The following is a 16,556-nucleotide window of genomic DNA, read 5'->3' on the forward strand; positions in this document are numbered from 1 at the left end:
CACTGGGTCAGATTCTCCTGGTGGCCCGCCGCACTACAAGGCAGACAACTCCCCAGCTGCCTGGGGGCACGGCACGGGTCCAGAACACGCTCGTGCCAGCGTCAGAGGGCACATCGAGGACTGGTCCTCAGGCAGCGGCCACGCCTCCTGGATGCTGTCCCGGGAGCTCGGAGACCAGCCAACGCCAAGAGGAAGGCAAGGACGTCTCAGGAGAGGCAGAGGCACAGAGCACCACCCTCGCGGAGCCCAGCGTGCCCGCGCCTAAGTCCGCTGCGCACACTGGGCCACCAGGGGCAGTGGGGCACTCCACGCCGGGTCCCATGAGGCTTCTGCACTCGCAGCCTCCGTGGCAACGCCAGGCATGCGGGCTGGGAGTGCTGCACCAGACCCCCGGGGTGGGTCATGGCGGGAGCAGACGTGGGGGGCGGGGAAGCCTACGCCCCTCCCGCACGGGTTAGCAGACCACCACGCAGAGAAACGCACTACCTGCGGACAGGCCCAGGCAGCGTGCAGCCAACCAGAGAACCCGGGAGGACACACGGCCCCGTCTCGGAGCGCCTGACTCGCACCGCGGCCCCTCTCTCCCCAGGGAGCACATCCTTCCCGGGCAGAGCCCCGAGGACGTCCCCGCAGCTCCAGAGCACAGGCCAGCGTTTTGGGACAAGGAATCGCATGGCGACACCTTCCCGGTCCCGGAGGCAATAGGAAAGCCCGTTCTCGCTCAAGGAGCCCCGGCAGCCCAGCGGGCTCCCAGGGGCAGAGGACACAAGGCACACGGGCCCCTACCGTGGTCGTGGTCGTGGTCGTGGTCGTGGTCGTGGTCAGCCTCCTCGGTGCTGGGAGTCATGGTTGGGAGCGGCACGTCCGGAACAGGTTCCCGGGTGCCGGGCTCGGCGTCTGCGGAAGAAGAAGAGACATCACGCACTTGGCCCGAGTGAGGGTCTCTGCCGACAACACACCTGCCTCCGCCTAGGAAACCAGGCAGAGAAACGTTCTCCCGGCCCCACACCTCCCGACGCCTCATGTGGGTGGGTGCCTAGGTCAGTGCGGAGACAGCACGGGCGCCTGCCTGCCTAGGCCACAAAGAGTCCGGACCAAGGGAAACGGGTGGCACCGGGGCCAGGGCGAGGGCCCGCAGCAGGGCGCGCCGTCCCCCCTTGTGCGTTGGGCCGCGCAAGGCCTTGGTGCCACCCCACCCTCCGAGTGGGTTCCCCTCCTTGGCCAGGGCTGGCGGGCTAAGAGCGGCCCTTCCCTTCCACACGGCAAGGCGACGAGGAAGGGGAAGTGAAAGGATCCAGGAACCAGGCAAGGGCCACCTCCGGGTTCCAGGGGCAGCCAAGAAAGAACCTGACGGCACCCAGCCCCCTGTCTCAGGGGAGGGGCCTGGTGGGCACACCTCGAGCAATCCTCTGGGCCCTCCAGGACGGCAACGGAGCACCGTGTCCGGCACGGGCTCAGTCCAGCCAGGTCCCGCTGGACGGCTCCCCGCGTGGGGGCGAGAGGGGAGAAAAGCGGACGGAGCAACCGCGCCCTCTCTCATCTGCGCCCACTCAGGGCACGCAGGACAGACGGGCCCGCGTGGCTGGCTCCACACACCAGCCCGGGTCTGGTCTGGGCCACGAGCGCACGACTGGGAACTGGCCCATCCAGGACACTGGGTCAGATTCTCCTGGTGGCCCGCCGCACTACAAGGCAGACAACTCCCCAGCTGCCTGGGGGCACGGCACGGGTCCAGAACACGCTCGTGCCAGCGTCAGAGGGCACATCGAGGACTGGTCCTCAGGAAGCGGCCACGCCTCCTGGACGCTGTCCCGGGAGCTCGGAGACCAGCCAACGCCAAGAGGAAGGCAAGGACGTCTCAGGAGAGGCAGAGGCACAGAGCACCACCCTCGCGGAGCCCAGCGTGCCCGCGCCTAAGTCCGCTGCGCACACTGGGCCACCAGGGGCAGTGGGGCACTCCACGCCGGGTCCCATGAGGCTTCTGCACTCGCAGCCTCCGTGGCAACGCCAGGCATGCGGGCTGGGAGTGCTGCACCAGACCCCCGGGGTGGGTCATGGCGGGAGCAGACGTGGGGGGCGGGGAAGCCTACGCCCCTCCCGCACGGGTCAGCAGACCACCACGCAGAGAAACGGACAACCTGCGGACAGGCCCAGGCAGCGTGCAGCCAACCAGAGAACCCGGGAGGACACACGGCCCCGTCTCGGAGCGCCTGACTCGCACCGCGGCCCCTCTCTCCCCAGGGAGCACATCCTTCCCGGGCAGAGCCCCGAGGACGTCCCCGCAGCTCCAGAGCACAGGCCAGCGTTTCGGGACAAGGAATCGCATGGCGACACCTTCCCGGTCCCGGAGGCAATAGGAAAGCCCGTTCTCGCTCAAGGAGCCCCGGCAACCCAGCGGGCTCCCAGGGGCAGAGGACACAAGGCACACGGGCCCCTACCGTGGTCGTGGTCGTGCTCGGGGTCGTGGTCGTGGTCAGCCTCCTCGGTGCTGGGAGTCATGGTTGGGAGCGGCACGTCCGGAACAGGTTCCCGGGTGCCGGGCTCGGCGTCTGCGGAAGAAAAGGAGACATCACGCACTTGGCCTGAGTGAGGGTCTCTGCCGACAACACACCTGCCTCCGCCTAGGAAACCAGGCAGAGCAATGTTCTCCCGGCCCCACACCTCCCGACGCCTCATGTGGGTGGGTGCCTAGGTCAGAGTGGAGACAGCACGGGCGCCTGCCTGCCTAGGCCACAAAGAATCCCGGCCAAGGGGAACTGGTGGCACCGGGGCCAGGGCGAGGGCCCGCAGCAGGGCGCGCCGTCCCCCCTTGTGCGTTGGGCCGCGCAAGGCCTTGGTGCCACCCCACCCTCCGAGTGGGTTCCCCTCCTTGGCCAGGGCTGGCGGGCTAAGAGCGGCCCTTCCCTTCCACACGGCAAGGCAACGAGGAAGGGGAAGTGAAAGGATCCAGGAACCAGGCAAGGGCCACCTCCGGGTTCCAGGGGCAGCCAAGAAAGAACCTGACGGCACCCAGCCCCCTGTCTCAGGGGAGGGGCCTGGTGGGCACACCTCGAGCAATCCTCTGGGCCCTCCAGGACGGCAACGGAGCACCGTGTCCGGCACGGGCTCAGTCCAGCCAGGCCCCGCTGGACGGCTCCCCGCGTGGGGGCGAGAGGGGAGAAAAGCGGACGGAGCAACCGCGCCCTCTCTCATCTGCGCCCACTCAGGGCACGCAGGACAGACGGGCCCGCGTGGCTGGCTCCACACACCAGCCCGGGTCTGGTCTGGGCCACGAGCGCACGACTGGGAACTGGCCCATCCAGGACACTGGGTCAGATTCTCCTGGTGGCCCGCCGCACTACAAGGCAGACAACTCCCCAGCTGCCTGGGGGCACGGCACGGGTCCAGAACACGCTCGTGCCAGCGTCAGAGGGCACATCGAGGACTTGTCCTCAGGCAGCGGCCACGCCTCCTGGACGCTGTCCCGGGAGCTCGGAGACCAGCCAACGCCAAGAGGAAGGCAAGGACGTCTCAGGAGAGGCAGAGGCACAGAGCACCACCCTCGTGGAGCCCAGCGTGCCCGCGCCTAAGTCCGCTGCGCACACTGGGCCACCAGGGGCAGTGGGGCACTCCACGCCGGGTCCCATGAGGCTTCTGCACTCGCAGCCTCCGTGGCAACGCCAGGCATGCGGGCTGGGAGTGCTGCACCAGACCCCCGGGGTGGGTCATGGCGGGAGCAGACGTGGGGGGCGGGGAAGCCTACGCCCCTCCCGCATGGGTTAGCAGACCACCACGCAGAGAAACGGACAACCTGCGGACAGGCCCAGGCAGCGTGCAGCCAACCAGAGAACCCGGGAGGACACACGGCCCCGTCTCGGAGCGCCTGACTCGCACCGCGGCCCCTCTCTCCCCAGGGAGCACATCCTTCCCGGGCAGAGCCCCGAGGACGTCCCCGCAGCTCCAGAGCACAGGCCAGCGTTTCGGGACAAGGAATCGCATGGCGACACCTTCCCGGTCCCGGAGGCAATAGGAAAGCCCGTTCTCGCTCAAGGAGCCCCGGCAACCCATCGGGCTCCCAGGGGCAGAGGACACAAGGCACACGGGCCCCTACCGTGGTCGTGGTCATGGTCGTGGTCGTGGTCGTGGTCGTGGTCAGCCTCCTCGGTGCTGGGAGTCATGGTTGGGAGCGGCACGTCCGGAACAGGTTCCCGGGTGCCGGGCTCGGCGTCTGCGGAAGAAGAAGAGACATCACGCACTTGGCCCGAGTGAGGGTCTCTGCCGACAACACACCTGCCTCCGCCTAGGAAACCAGGCAGAGAAACGTTCTCCCGGCCCCACACCTCCCGACGCCTCATGTGGGTGGGTGCCTAGGTCAGTGCGGAGACAGCACGGGCGCCTGCCTGCCTAGGCCACAAAGAGTCCGGACCAAGGGAAACGGGTGGCACCGGGGCCAGGGCGAGGGCCCGCAGCAGGGCGCGCCGTCCCCCCTTGTGCGTTGGGCCGCGCAAGGCCTTGGTGCCACCCCACCCTCCGAGTGGGTTCCCCTCCTTGGCCAGGGCTGGCGGGCTAAGAGCGGCCCTTCCCTTCCACACGGCAAGGCGACGAGGAAGGGGAAGTGAAAGGATCCAGGAACCAGGCAAGGGCCACCTCCAGGTTCCAGGGGCAGCCAAGAAAGAACCTGACGGCACCCAGCCCCCTGTCTCAGGGGAGGGGCCTGGTGGGCACACCTCGAGCAATCCTCTGGGCCCTCCAGGACGGCAACGGAGCACCGTGTCCGGCACGGGCTCATTCCAGCCAGGTCCCGCTGGACGGCTCCCCGCGTGGGGGCGAGAGGGGAGAAAAGCGGACGGAGCAACCGCGCCCTCTCTCATCTGCGCCCACTCAGGGCACGCAGGACAGACGGGCCCGCGTGGCTGGCTCCACACACCAGCCCGGGTCTGGTCTGGGCCACGAGCGCACGACTGGGAACTGGCCCATCCAGGACACTGGGTCAGATTCTCCTGGTGGCCCGCCGCACTACAAGGCAGACAACTCCCCAGCTGCCTGGGGGCACGGCACGGGTCCAGAACACGCTCGTGCCAGCGTCAGAGGGCACATCGAGGACTGGTCCTCAGGAAGCGGCCACGCCTCCTGGACGCTGTCCCGGGAGCTCGGAGACCAGCCAACGCCAAGAGGAAGGCAAGGACGTCTCAGGAGAGGCAGAGGCACAGAGCACCACCCTCGCGGAGCCCAGCGTGCCCGCGCCTAAGTCCGCTGCGCACACTGGGCCACCAGGGGCAGTGGGGCACTCCACGCCGGGTCCCATGAGGCTTCTGCACTCGCAGCCTCCGTGGCAACGCCAGGCATGCGGGCTGGGAGTGCTGCACCAGACCCCCGGGGTGGGTCATGGCGGGAGCAGACGTGGGGGGCGGGGAAGCCTACGCCCCTCCCGCACGGGTCAGCAGACCACCACGCAGAGAAACGCACAACCTGCGGACAGGCCCAGGCAGCGTGCAGCCAACCAGAGAACCCGGGAGGACACACGGCCCCGTCTCGGAGCGCCTGACTCGCACCGCGGCCCCTCTCTCCCCAGGGAGCACATCCTTCCCGGGCAGAGCCCCGAGGACGTCCCCGCAGCTCCAGAGCACAGGCCAGCGTTTCGGGACAAGGAATCGCATGGCGACACCTTCCCGGTCCCGGAGGCAATAGGAAAGCCCGTTCTCGCTCAAGGAGCCCCGGCAACCCAGCGGGCTCCCAGGGGCAGAGGACACAAGGCACACGGGCCCCTACCGTGGTCGTGGTCGTGCTCGGGGTCGTGGTCGTGGTCAGCCTCCTCGGTGCTGGGAGTCATGGTTGGGAGCGGCACGTCCGGAACAGGTTCCCGGGTGCCGGGCTCGGCGTCTGCGGAAGAAAAGGAGACATCACGCACTTGGCCTGAGTGAGGGTCTCTGCCGACAACACACCTGCCTCCGCCTAGGAAACCAGGCAGAGCAATGTTCTCCCGGCCCCACACCTCCCGACGCCTCATGTGGGTGGGTGCCTAGGTCAGAGTGGAGACAGCACGGGCGCCTGCCTGCCTAGGCCACAAAGAATCCCGGCCAAGGGGAACGGGTGGCACCGGGGCCAGGGCGAGGGCCCGCAGCAGGGCGCGCCGTCCCCCCTTGTGCGTTGGGCCGCGCAAGGCCTTGGTGCCACCCCACCCTCCGAGTGGGTTCCCCTCCTTGGCCAGGGCTGGCGGGCTAAGAGCGGCCCTTCCCTTCCACACGGCAAGGCGACGAGGAAGGGGAAGTGAAAGGATCCAGGAACCAGGCAAGGGCCACCTCTGGGTTCCAGGGGCAGCCAAGAAAGAACCTGACGGCACCCAGCCCCCTGTCTCAGGGGAGGGGCCTGGTGGGCACACCTCGAGCAATCCTCTGGGCCCTCCAGGACGGCAACGGAGCACCGTGTCCGGCACGGGCTCAGTCCAGCCAGGCCCCGCTGGACGGCTCCCCGCGTGGGGGCGAGAGGGGAGAAAAGCGGACGGAGCAACCGCGCCCTCTCTCATCTGCGCCCACTCAGGGCACGCAGGACAGACGGGCCCGCGTGGCTGGCTCCACACACCAGCCCGGGTCTGGTCTGGGCCACGAGCGCACGACTGGGAACTGGCCCATCCAGGACACTGGGTCAGATTCTCCTGGTGGCCCGCCGCACTACAAGGCAGACAACTCCCCAGCTGCCTGGGGGCACGGCCCGGGTCCAGAACACGCTCGTGCCAGCGTCAGAGGGCACATCGAGGACTGGTCCTCAGGCAGCGGCCACGCCTCCTGGACGCTGTCCCGGGAGCTCGGAGACCAGCCAACGCCAAGAGGAAGGCAAGAACGTCTCAGGAGAGGCAGAGGCACAGAGCACCACCCTCGTGGAGCCCAGCGTGCCCGCGCCTAAGTCCGCTGCGCACACTGGGCCACCAGGGGCAGTGGGGCACTCCACGCCGGGTCCCATGAGGCTTCTGCACTCGCAGCCTCCGTGGCAACGCCAGGCATGCGGGCTGGGAGTGCTGCACCAGACCCCCGGGGTGGGTCATGGCGGGAGCAGACGTGGGGGGCGGGGAAGCCTACGCCCCTCCCGCACGGGTCAGCAGACCACCACGCAGAGAAACGCACAACCTGCGGACAGGCCCAGGCAGCGTGCAGCCAACCAGAGCACCCGGGAGGACACACGGCCCCGTCTCGGAGCGCCTGACTCGCACCGCGGCCCCTCTCTCCCCAGGGAGCACATCCTTCCCGGGCAGAGCCCCGAGGACGTCCCCGCAGCTCCAGAGCACAGGCCAGCGTTTCGGGACAAGGAATCGCATGGCGACACCTTCCCGGTCCCGGAGGCAATAGGAAAGCCCGTTCTCGCTCAAGGAGCCCCGGCAACCCAGCGGGCTCCCAGGGGCAGAGGACACAAGGCACACGGGCCCCTACCGTGGTCGTGGTGGTGGTCGTGGTCGTGGTCGTGGTCAGCCTCCTCGGTGCTGGGAGTCATGGTTGGGAGCGGCACGTCCGGAACAGGTTCCCGGGTGCCGGGCTCGGCGTCTGCGGAAGAAAAGGAGACATCACACACTTGGCCTGAGTGAGGGTCTCTGCCAACAACACACCTGCCTCCGCCTAGGAAACCAGGCAGAGCAATGTTCTCCCGGCCCCACACCTCCCGACGCCTCATGTGGGTGGGTGCCTAGGTCAGAGTGGAGACAGCACGGGCGCCTGCCTGCCTAGGCCACAAAGAGTCCCGACCAAGGGAAACGGGTGGCACCGGGGCCAGGGCGAGGGCCCGCAGCAGGGCGCGCCGTCCCCCCTTGTGCGTTGGGCCGCGCAAGGCCTTGGTGCCACCCCACCCTCCGAGTGGGTTCCCCTCCTTGGCCAGGGCTGGCGGGCTAAGAGCGGCCCTTCCCTTCCACACGGCAAGGCGACGAGGAAGGGGAAGTGAAAGGATCCAGGAACCAGGCAAGGGCCACCTCCGGGTTCCAGGGGCAGCCAAGAAAGAACCTGACGGCACCCAGCCCCCTGTCTCAGGGGAGGGGCCTGGTGGGCACACCTCGAGCAATCCTCTGGGCCCTCCAGGACGGCAACGGAGCACCGTGTCCGGCACGGCCTCAGTCCAGCCAGGCCCCGCTGGACGGCTCCCCGCGTGGGGGCGAGAGGGGAGAAAAGCGGACGGAGCAACCGCGCCCTCTCTCATCTGCGCCCACTCAGGGCACGCAGGACAGACGGGCCCGTGTGGCTGGCTCCACACACCAGCCCGGGTCTGGTCTGGGCCACGAGCGCACGACTGGGAACTGGCCCATCCAGGACACTGGGTCAGATTCTCCTGGTGGCCCGCCGCACTACAAGGCAGACAACTCCCCAGCTGCCTGGGGGCACGGCCCGGGTCCAGAACACGCTCGTGCCAGCGTCAGAGGGCACATCGAGGACTTGTCCTCAGGCAGCGGCCACGCCTCCTGGACGCTGTCCCGGGAGCTCGGGAGACCAGCCAACGCCAAGAGGAAGGCAAGGACGTCTCAGGAGAGGCAGAGGCACAGAGCACCACCCTCGCGGAGCCCAGCGTGCCCGCGCCTAAGTCCGCTGCGCACACTGGGCCACCAGGGACAGTGGGGCACTCCACGCCGGGTCCCATGAGGCTTCTGCACTCGCAGCCTCCGTGGCAACGCCAGGCATGCGGGCTGGGAGTGCTGCACCAGACCCCCGGGGTGGGTCATGGCGGGAGCAGACGTGGGGGGCGGGGAAGCCTACGCCCCTCCCGCACGGGTTAGCAGACCACCACGCAGAGAAACGCACAACCTGCGGACAGGCCCAGGCAGCGTGCAGCCAACCAGAGCACCCGGGAGGACACACGGCCCCGTCTCGGAGCGCCTGACTCGCACCGCGGCCCCTCTCTCCCCAGGGAGCACATCCTTCCCGGGCAGAGCCCCGAGGACGTCCCCGCAGCTCCAGAGCACAGGCCAGCGTTTCGGGACAAGGAATCGCATGGCGACACCTTCCCGGTCCCGGAGGCAATAGGAAAGCCCGTTCTCGCTCAAGGAGCCCCGGCAACCCAGCGGGCTCCCAGGGGCAGAGGACACAAGGCACACGGGCCCCTACCGTGGTCGTGGTCGTGGTCTAGGTCGTGGTCGTGGTCAGCCTCCTCGGTGCTGGGAGTCATGGTTGGGAGCGGCACGTCCGGAACAGGTTCCCGGGTGCCGGGCTCGGCGTCTGCGGAAGAAAAGGAGACATCACGCACTTGGCCTGAGTGAGGGTCTCTGCCGACAACACACCTGCCTCCGCCTAGGAAACCAGGCAGAGCAATGTTCTCCCGGCCCCACACCTCCCGACGCCTCATGTGGGTGGGTGCCTAGGTCAGAGTGGAGACAGCACGGGCGCCTGCCTGCCTAGGCCACAAAGAATCCCGGCCAAGGGGAACTGGTGGCACCGGGGCCAGGGCGAGGGCCCGCAGCAGGGCGCGCCGTCCCCCCTTGTGCGTTGGGCCGCGCAAGGCCTTGGTGCCACCCCACCCTCCGAGTGGGTTCCCCTCCTTGGCCAGGGCTGGCGGGCTAAGAGCGGCCCTTCCCTTCCACACGGCAAGGCGACGAGGAAGGGGAAGTGAAAGGATCCAGGAACCAGGCAAGGGCCACCTCCGGGTTCCAGGGGCAGCCAAGAAAGAACCTGACGGCACCCAGCCCCCTGTCTCAGGGGAGGGGCCTGGTGGGCACACCTCGAGCAATCCTCTGGGCCCTCCAGGACGGCAACGGAGCACCGTGTCCGGCACGGGCTCAGTCCAGCCAGGCCTCGCTGGACGGCTCCCCGCGTGGGGGCGAGAGGGGAGAAAAGCAGACGGAGCAACCGCGCCCTCTCTCATCTGCGCCCACTCAGGGCACGCAGGACAGACGGGCCCGCGTGGCTGGCTCCACACACCAGCCCGGGTCTGGTCTGGGCCACGAGCGCACGACTGGGAACTGGCCCATCCAGGACACTGGGTCAGATTCTCCTGGTGGCCCGCCGCACTACAAGGCAGACAACTCCCCAGCTGCCTGGGGGCACGGCACGGGTCCAGAACACGCTCGTGCCAGCGTCAGAGGGCACATCGAGGACTTGTCCTCAGGCAGCGGCCACGCCTCCTGGACGCTGTCCCGGGAGCTCGGAGACCAGCCAACGCCAAGAGGAAGGCAAGGACGTCTCAGGAGAGGCAGAGGCACAGAGCACCACCCTCGCGGAGCCCAGCGTGCCCGTGCCTAAGTCCGCTGCGCACACTGGGCCACCAGGGGCAGTGGGGCACTCCACGCCGGGTCCCATGAGGCTTCTGCACTCGCAGCCTCCGTGGCAATGCCAGGCATGCGGGCTGGGAGTGCTGCACCAGACCCCCGGGGTGGGTCATGGCGGGAGCAGACGTGGGGGGCGGGGAAGCCTACGCCCCTCCCGCACGGGTTAGCAGACCACCACGCAGAGAAACGCACAACCTGCGGACAGGCCCAGGCAGCGTGCAGCCAACCAGAGCACCCGGGAGGACACACGGCCCCGTCTCGGAGCGCCTGACTCGCACCGCGGCCCCTCTCTCCCCAGGGAGCACATCCTTCCCGGGCAGAGCCCCGAGGACGTCCCCGCAGCTCCAGAGCACAGGCCAGCGTTTCGGGACAAGGAATCGCATGGCGACACCTTCCCGGTCCCGGAGGCAATAGGAAAGCCCATTCTCGCTCAAGGAGCCCCGGCAACCCAGCGGGCTCCCAGGGGCAGAGGACACAAGGCACAAGGGCCCCTACCGTGGTCGTGGTCGTGGTCGTGGTCGTGGTCGTGGTCGTGGTCAGCCTCCTCGGTGCTGCGAGTCATGGTTGGGAGCGGCACGTCCGGAACAGGTTCCCGGGTGCCGGGCTCGGCGTCTGCGGAAGAAAAGGAGACATCACGCACTTGGCCTGAGTGAGGGTCTCTGCCGACAACACACCTGCCTCCGCCTAGGAAACCAGGCAGAGCAATGTTCTCCCGGCCCCACACCTCCCGACGCCTCATGTGGGTGGGTGCCTAGGTCAGAGTGGAGACAGCACGGGCGCCTGCCTGCCTAGGCCACAAAGAATCCCGGCCAAGGGAAACTGGTGGCACCGGGGCCAGGGCGAGGGCCCGCAGCAGAGCGCGCCGTCCCCCCTTGTGCGTTGGGCCGCGCAAGGCCTTGGTGCCACCCCACCCTCTGAGTGGGTTCCCCTCCTTGGCCAGGGCTGGCGGGCTAAGAGCGGCCCTTGCCTTCCACACGGCAAGGCGACGAGGAAGGGGAAGTGAAAGGATCCAGGAACCAGGCAAGGGCCACCTCCGGGTTCCAGGGGCAGCCAAGAAAGAACCTGACGGCACCCAGCCCCCTGTCTCAGGGGAGGGGCCTGGTGGGCACACCTCGAGCAATCCTCTGGGCCCTCCAGGACGGCAACGGAGCACCGTGTCCGGCACGGGCTCAGTCCAGCCAGGCCTCGCTGGACGGCTCCCCGCGTGGGGGCGAGAGGGGAGAAAAGCGGACGGAGCAACCGCGCCCTCTCTCATCTGCGCCCACTCAGGGCACGCAGGACAGACGGGCCCGCGTGGCTGGCTCCACACACCAGCCCGGGTCTGGTCTGGGCCACGAGCGCACGACTGGGAACTGGCCCATCCAGGACACTGGGTCAGATTCTCCTGGTGGCCCGCCGCACTACAAGGCAGACAACTCCCCAGCTGCCTGGGGGCACGGCCCGGGTCCAGAACACGCTCGTGCCAGCGTCAGAGGGCACATCGAGGACTTGTCCTCAGGCAGCGGCCACGCCTCCTGGACGCTGTCCCGGGAGCTCGGAGACCAGCCAACGCCAAGAGGAAGGCAAGGACGTCTCAGGAGAGGCAGAGGCACAGAGCACCACCCTCGCGGAGCCCAGCGTGCCCGCGCCTAAGTCCGCTGCGCACACTGGGCCACCAGGGGCAGTGGGGCACTCCACGCCGGGTCCCATGAGGCTTCTGCACTCGCGGCCTCCGTGGCAACGCCAGGCATGCGGGCTGGGAGTGCTGCACCAGACCCCCGGGGTGGGTCATGGCGGGAGCAGACATGGGGGGCGGGGAAGCCTACGCCCCTCCCGCACGGGTTAGCAGACCACCACGCAGAGAAACGGACAACCTGCGGACAGCCCCAGGCAGCGTGCAGCCAACCAGAGCACCCGGGAGGACACACGGCCCCGTCTCGGAGTGCCTGACTCGCACCGCGGCCCCTCTCTCCCCAGGGAGCACATCCTTCCCGGGTAGAGCCCCGAGGACTTCCCCGCAGCTCCAGAGCACAGGCCAGCGTTTTGGGACAAGGAATCGCATGGCGACACCTTCCCGGTCCCGGAGGCAATAGGAAAGCCCGTTCTCGCTCAAGGAGCCCCGGCAACCCAGCGGGCTCCCAGGGGCAGAGGACACAAGGCACACGGGCCCCTACCGTGGTCGTGGTCGTGGTGGTGGTCGTGGTCGTGGTCGTGGTCAGCCTCCTCGGTGCTGGGAGTCATGGTTGGGAGCGGCACGTCCGGAACAGGTTCCCGGGTGCCGGGCTCGGCGTCTGCGGAAGAAGAAGAGACATCACGCACTTGGCCTGAGTGAGGGTCTCTGCCGACAACACACCTGCCTCCGCCAAGGAAACCAGGCAGAGCAATGTTCTCCCGGCCCCACACCTCCCGACACCTCATGTGGGTGGGTGCCTAGGTCAGAGTGGAGACAGCACGGGCGCCTGCCTGCCTAGGCCACAAAGAATCCCGGCCAAGGGAAACTGGTGGCACCGGGGCCAGGGCGAGGGCCTGCAGCAGAGCGCGCCGTCCCCCCTTGTGTGTTGGGCCGCGCAAGGCCTTGGTGCCACCCCACCCTCCGAGTGGGTTCCCCTCCTTGGCCAGGGCTGGCGGGCTAAGAGCGGCCCTTCCCTTCCACACGGCAAGGCGACGAGGAAGGGGAAGTGAAAGGATCCAGGAACCAGGCAAGGGCCACCTCCGGGTTCCAGGGGCAGCCAAGAAAGAACCTGACGGCACCCAGCCAGCCCCCTGTCTCAGGGGAGGGGCCTGGTGGGCACACCTCGAGCAATCCTCTGGGCCCTCCAGGACGGCAACGGAGCACCGTGTCCGGCACGGGCTCAGTCCAGCCAGGCCTCGCTGGACGGCTCCCCGCGTGGGGGCGAGAGGGGAGAAAAGCGGACGGAGCAACCGCGCCCTCTCTCATCTGCGCCCACTCAGGGCACGCAGGACAGACGGGCCCGCGTGGCTGGCTCCACACACCAGCCCGGGTCTGGTCTGGGCCACGAGCGCACGACTGGGAACTGGCCCATCCAGGACACTGGGTCAGATTCTCCTGGTGGCCCGCCGCACTACAAGGCAGACAACTCCCCAGCTGCCTGGGGGCACGGCACGGGTCCAGAACACGCTCGTGCCAGCGTCAGAGGGCACATCGAGGACTGGTCCTCAGGCAGCGGCCACGCCTCCTGGACGCTGTCCCGGGAGCTCGGAGACCAGCCAACGCCAAGAGGAAGGCAAGGACGTCTCAGGAGAGGCAGAGGCACAGAGCACCACCCTCGCGGAGCCCAGCGTGCCCGCGCCTAAGTCCGCTGCGCACACTGGGCCACCAGGGGCAGTGGGGCACTCCACGCCGGGTCCCATGAGGCTTCTGCACTCGCGGCCTCCGTGGCAACTCCAGGCATGCGGGCTGGGAGTGCTGCACCAGACCCCCGGGGTGGGTCATGGCGGGAGCAGACGTGGGGGGCGGGGAAGCCTACGCCCCTCCCGCACGGGTCAGCAGACCACCACGCAGAGAAACGCACAACCTGCGGACAGGCCCAGGCAGCGTGCAGCCAACCAGAGCACCCGGGAGGACACACGGCCCCGTCTCGGAGCGCCTGACTCGCACCGCGGCCCCTCTCTCCCCAGGGAGCACATCCTTCCCGGGCAGAGCCCCGAGGACGTCCCCGCAGCTCCAGAGCACAGGCCAGCGTTTCGGGACAAGGAATCGCATGGCGACACCTTCCCGGTCCCGGAGGCAATAGGAAAGCCCGTTCTCGCTCAAGGAGCCCCGGCAACCCAGCGGGCTCCCAGGGGCAGAGGACACAAGGCACACGGGGCCCCTACCGTGGTTGTGGTCGTGGTCGTGGTCGTGGTGGTGGTCGTGGTCGTGGTCGTGGTCAGCCTCCTCGGTGCTGGGAGTCATGGTTGGGAGCGGCACGTCCGGAACAGGTTCCCGGGTGCCGGGCTCGGCGTCTGCGGAAGAAGAAGAGACATCACGCACTTGGCCTGAGTGAGGGTCTCTGCCGACAACACACCTGCCTCCGCCTAGGAAACCAGGCAGAGAAACGTTCTCCCGGCCCCACACCTCCCGACGCCTCATGTGGGTGGGTGCCTAGGTCAGTGCGGAGACAGCACGGGCGCCTGCCTGCCTAGGCCACAAAGAGTCCCGACCAAGGGAAACGGGTGGCACCGGGGCCAGGGCGAGGGCCCGCAGCAGGGCGCGCCGTCCCCCCTTGTGCGTTGGGCCGCGCAAGGCCTTGGTGCCACCCCACCCTCCGAGTGGGTTCCCCTCCTTGGCCAGGGCTGGCGGGCTAAGAGCGGCCCTTGCCTTCCACACGGCAAGGCGACGAGGAAGGGCAAGTGAAAGGATCCAGGAACCAGGCAAGGGCCACCTCCGGGTTCCAGGGGCAGCCAAGAAAGAACCTGACGGCACCCAGCCCCCTGTCTCAGGGGAGGGGCCTGGTGGGCACACCTCGAGCAATCCTCTGGGCCCTCCAGGACGGCAACGGAGCACCGTGTCCGGCACGGGCTCAGTCCAGCCAGGCCCCGCTGGACGGCTCCCCGCGTGGGGGCGAGAGGGGAGAAAAGCGGACGGAGCAACCGCGCCCTCTCTCATCTGCGCCCACTCAGGGCACGCAGGACAGACGGGCCCGCGTGGCTGGCTCCACACACCAGCCCGGGTCTGGTCTGGGCCACGAGCGCACGACTGGGAACTGGCCCATCCAGGACACTGGGTCAGATTCTCCTGGTGGCCCGCCGCACTACAAGGCAGACAACTCCCCAGCTGCCTGGGGGCACGGCACGGGTCCAGAACACGCTCGTGCCAGCGTCAGAGGGCACATCGAGGACTGGTCCTCAGGCAGCGGCCACGCCTCCTGGACGCTGTCCCGGGAGCTCGGAGACCAGCCAACGCCAAGAGGAAGGCAAGGACGTCTCAGGAGAGGCAGAGGCACAGAGCACCACCCTCGCGGAGCCCAGCGTGCCCGCGCCTAAGTCCGCTGCGCACACTGGGCCACCAGGGGCAGTGGGGCACTCCACGCCGGGTCCCATGAGGCTTCTGCACTCGCGGCCTCCGTGGCAACTCCAGGCATGCGGGCTGGGAGTGCTGCACCAGACCCCCGGGGTGGGTCATGGCGGGAGCAGACGTGGGGGGCGGGGAAGCCTACGCCCCTCCCGCACGGGTCAGCAGACCACCACGCAGAGAAACGCACAACCTGCGGACAGGCCCAGGCAGCGTGCAGCCAACCAGAGCACCCGGGAGGACACACGGCCCCGTCTCGGAGCGCCTGACTCGCACCGCGGCCCCTCTCTCCCCAGGGAGCACATCCTTCCCGGGCAGAGCCCCGAGGACGTCCCCGCAGCTCCAGAGCACAGGCCAGCGTTTCGGGACAAGGAATCGCATGGCGACACCTTCCCGGTCCCGGAGGCAATAGGAAAGCCCGTTCTCGCTCAAGGAGCCCCGGCAACCCAGCGGGCTCCCAGGGGCAGAGGACACAAGGCACACGGGGCCCCTACCGTGGTTGTGGTCGTGGTCGTGGTCGTGGTGGTGGTCGTGGTCGTGGTCGTGGTCAGCCTCCTCGGTGCTGGGAGTCATGGTTGGGAGCGGCACGTCCGGAACAGGTTCCCGGGTGCCGGGCTCGGCGTCTGCGGAAGAAGAAGAGACATCACGCACTTGGCCTGAGTGAGGGTCTCTGCCGACAACACACCTGCCTCCGCCTAGGAAACCAGGCAGAGAAACGTTCTCCCGGCCCCACACCTCCCGACGCCTCATGTGGGTGGGTGCCTAGGTCAGTGCGGAGACAGCACGGGCGCCTGCCTGCCTAGGCCACAAAGAGTCCCGACCAAGGGAAACGGGTGGCACCGGGGCCAGGGCGAGGGCCCGCAGCAGGGCGCGCCGTCCCCCCTTGTGCGTTGGGCCGCGCAAGGCCTTGGTGCCACCCCACCCTCCGAGTGGGTTCCCCTCCTTGGCCAGGGCTGGCGGGCTAAGAGCGGCCCTTCCCTTCCACACGGCAAGGCGACGAGGAAGGGGAAGTGAAAGGATCCAGGAACCAGGCAAGGGCCACCTCCGGGTTCCAGGGGCAGCCAAGAAAGAACCTGACGGCACCCAGCCCCCTGTCTCAGGGGAGGGGCCTGGTGGGCACACCTCGAGCAATCCTCTGGGCCCTCCAGGACGGCAACGGAGCACCGTGTCCGGCACGGGCTCAGTCCAGCCAGGCCCCGCTGGACGGCTCCCCGCGTGGGGGCGAGAGGGGAGAAAAGCGGACGGAGCAACCGCGCCCTCTCTCATCTGCGCCCACTCAGGGCACGCAGGACAGACGGGCCCGCGTGGCTGGCTCCACACACCAGCCCGGGTCTGGTCTGGGCCACGAGCGCA

General features: G+C 68.7%; 2 protein-coding genes across 9 annotated transcripts in view; both read right to left on the reverse strand.

Annotated features, from left to right (window-relative positions):
- LOC138843592 (rho GTPase-activating protein 20) overlaps positions 1 to 16,556 on the reverse strand; it is a 102,550-nt gene that overhangs the window by 24,931 nt on the left and 61,063 nt on the right. The gene's annotated exons all lie outside the window — the stretch shown is intronic.
- LOC138843575 (uncharacterized) lies at positions 695 to 15,970 on the reverse strand. Of its 2 annotated transcripts, XM_089302146.1 has the most exons (5): positions 15,698 to 15,970; positions 14,027 to 14,155; positions 4,091 to 4,207; positions 2,439 to 2,549; positions 695 to 897 (listed from the first exon to the last, which is right to left on the reverse strand). In XM_089302146.1, exons 1-5 carry the CDS (start codon positions 15,951 to 15,953, stop codon positions 722 to 724), a joined length of 789 nt encoding a protein of 262 aa, XP_089158272.1. In that variant the 5' UTR covers positions 15,954 to 15,970; the 3' UTR covers positions 695 to 721. The 2 variants fall into 2 exon arrangements, with proteins under 2 accessions (XP_089158272.1, XP_069904278.2); XM_070048177.2 differs by lacking the exons at positions 14,027 to 14,155; positions 15,698 to 15,970 and adding an exon at positions 5,749 to 6,015.

Source organism: Oryctolagus cuniculus, chromosome 8 (genome assembly GCF_051225735.1).
Source record: "Oryctolagus cuniculus isolate XC-2025 breed Fujian yellow rabbit chromosome 8, ASM5122573v1, whole genome shotgun sequence".
NCBI lineage: Eukaryota > Metazoa > Chordata > Mammalia > Lagomorpha > Leporidae > Oryctolagus > Oryctolagus cuniculus.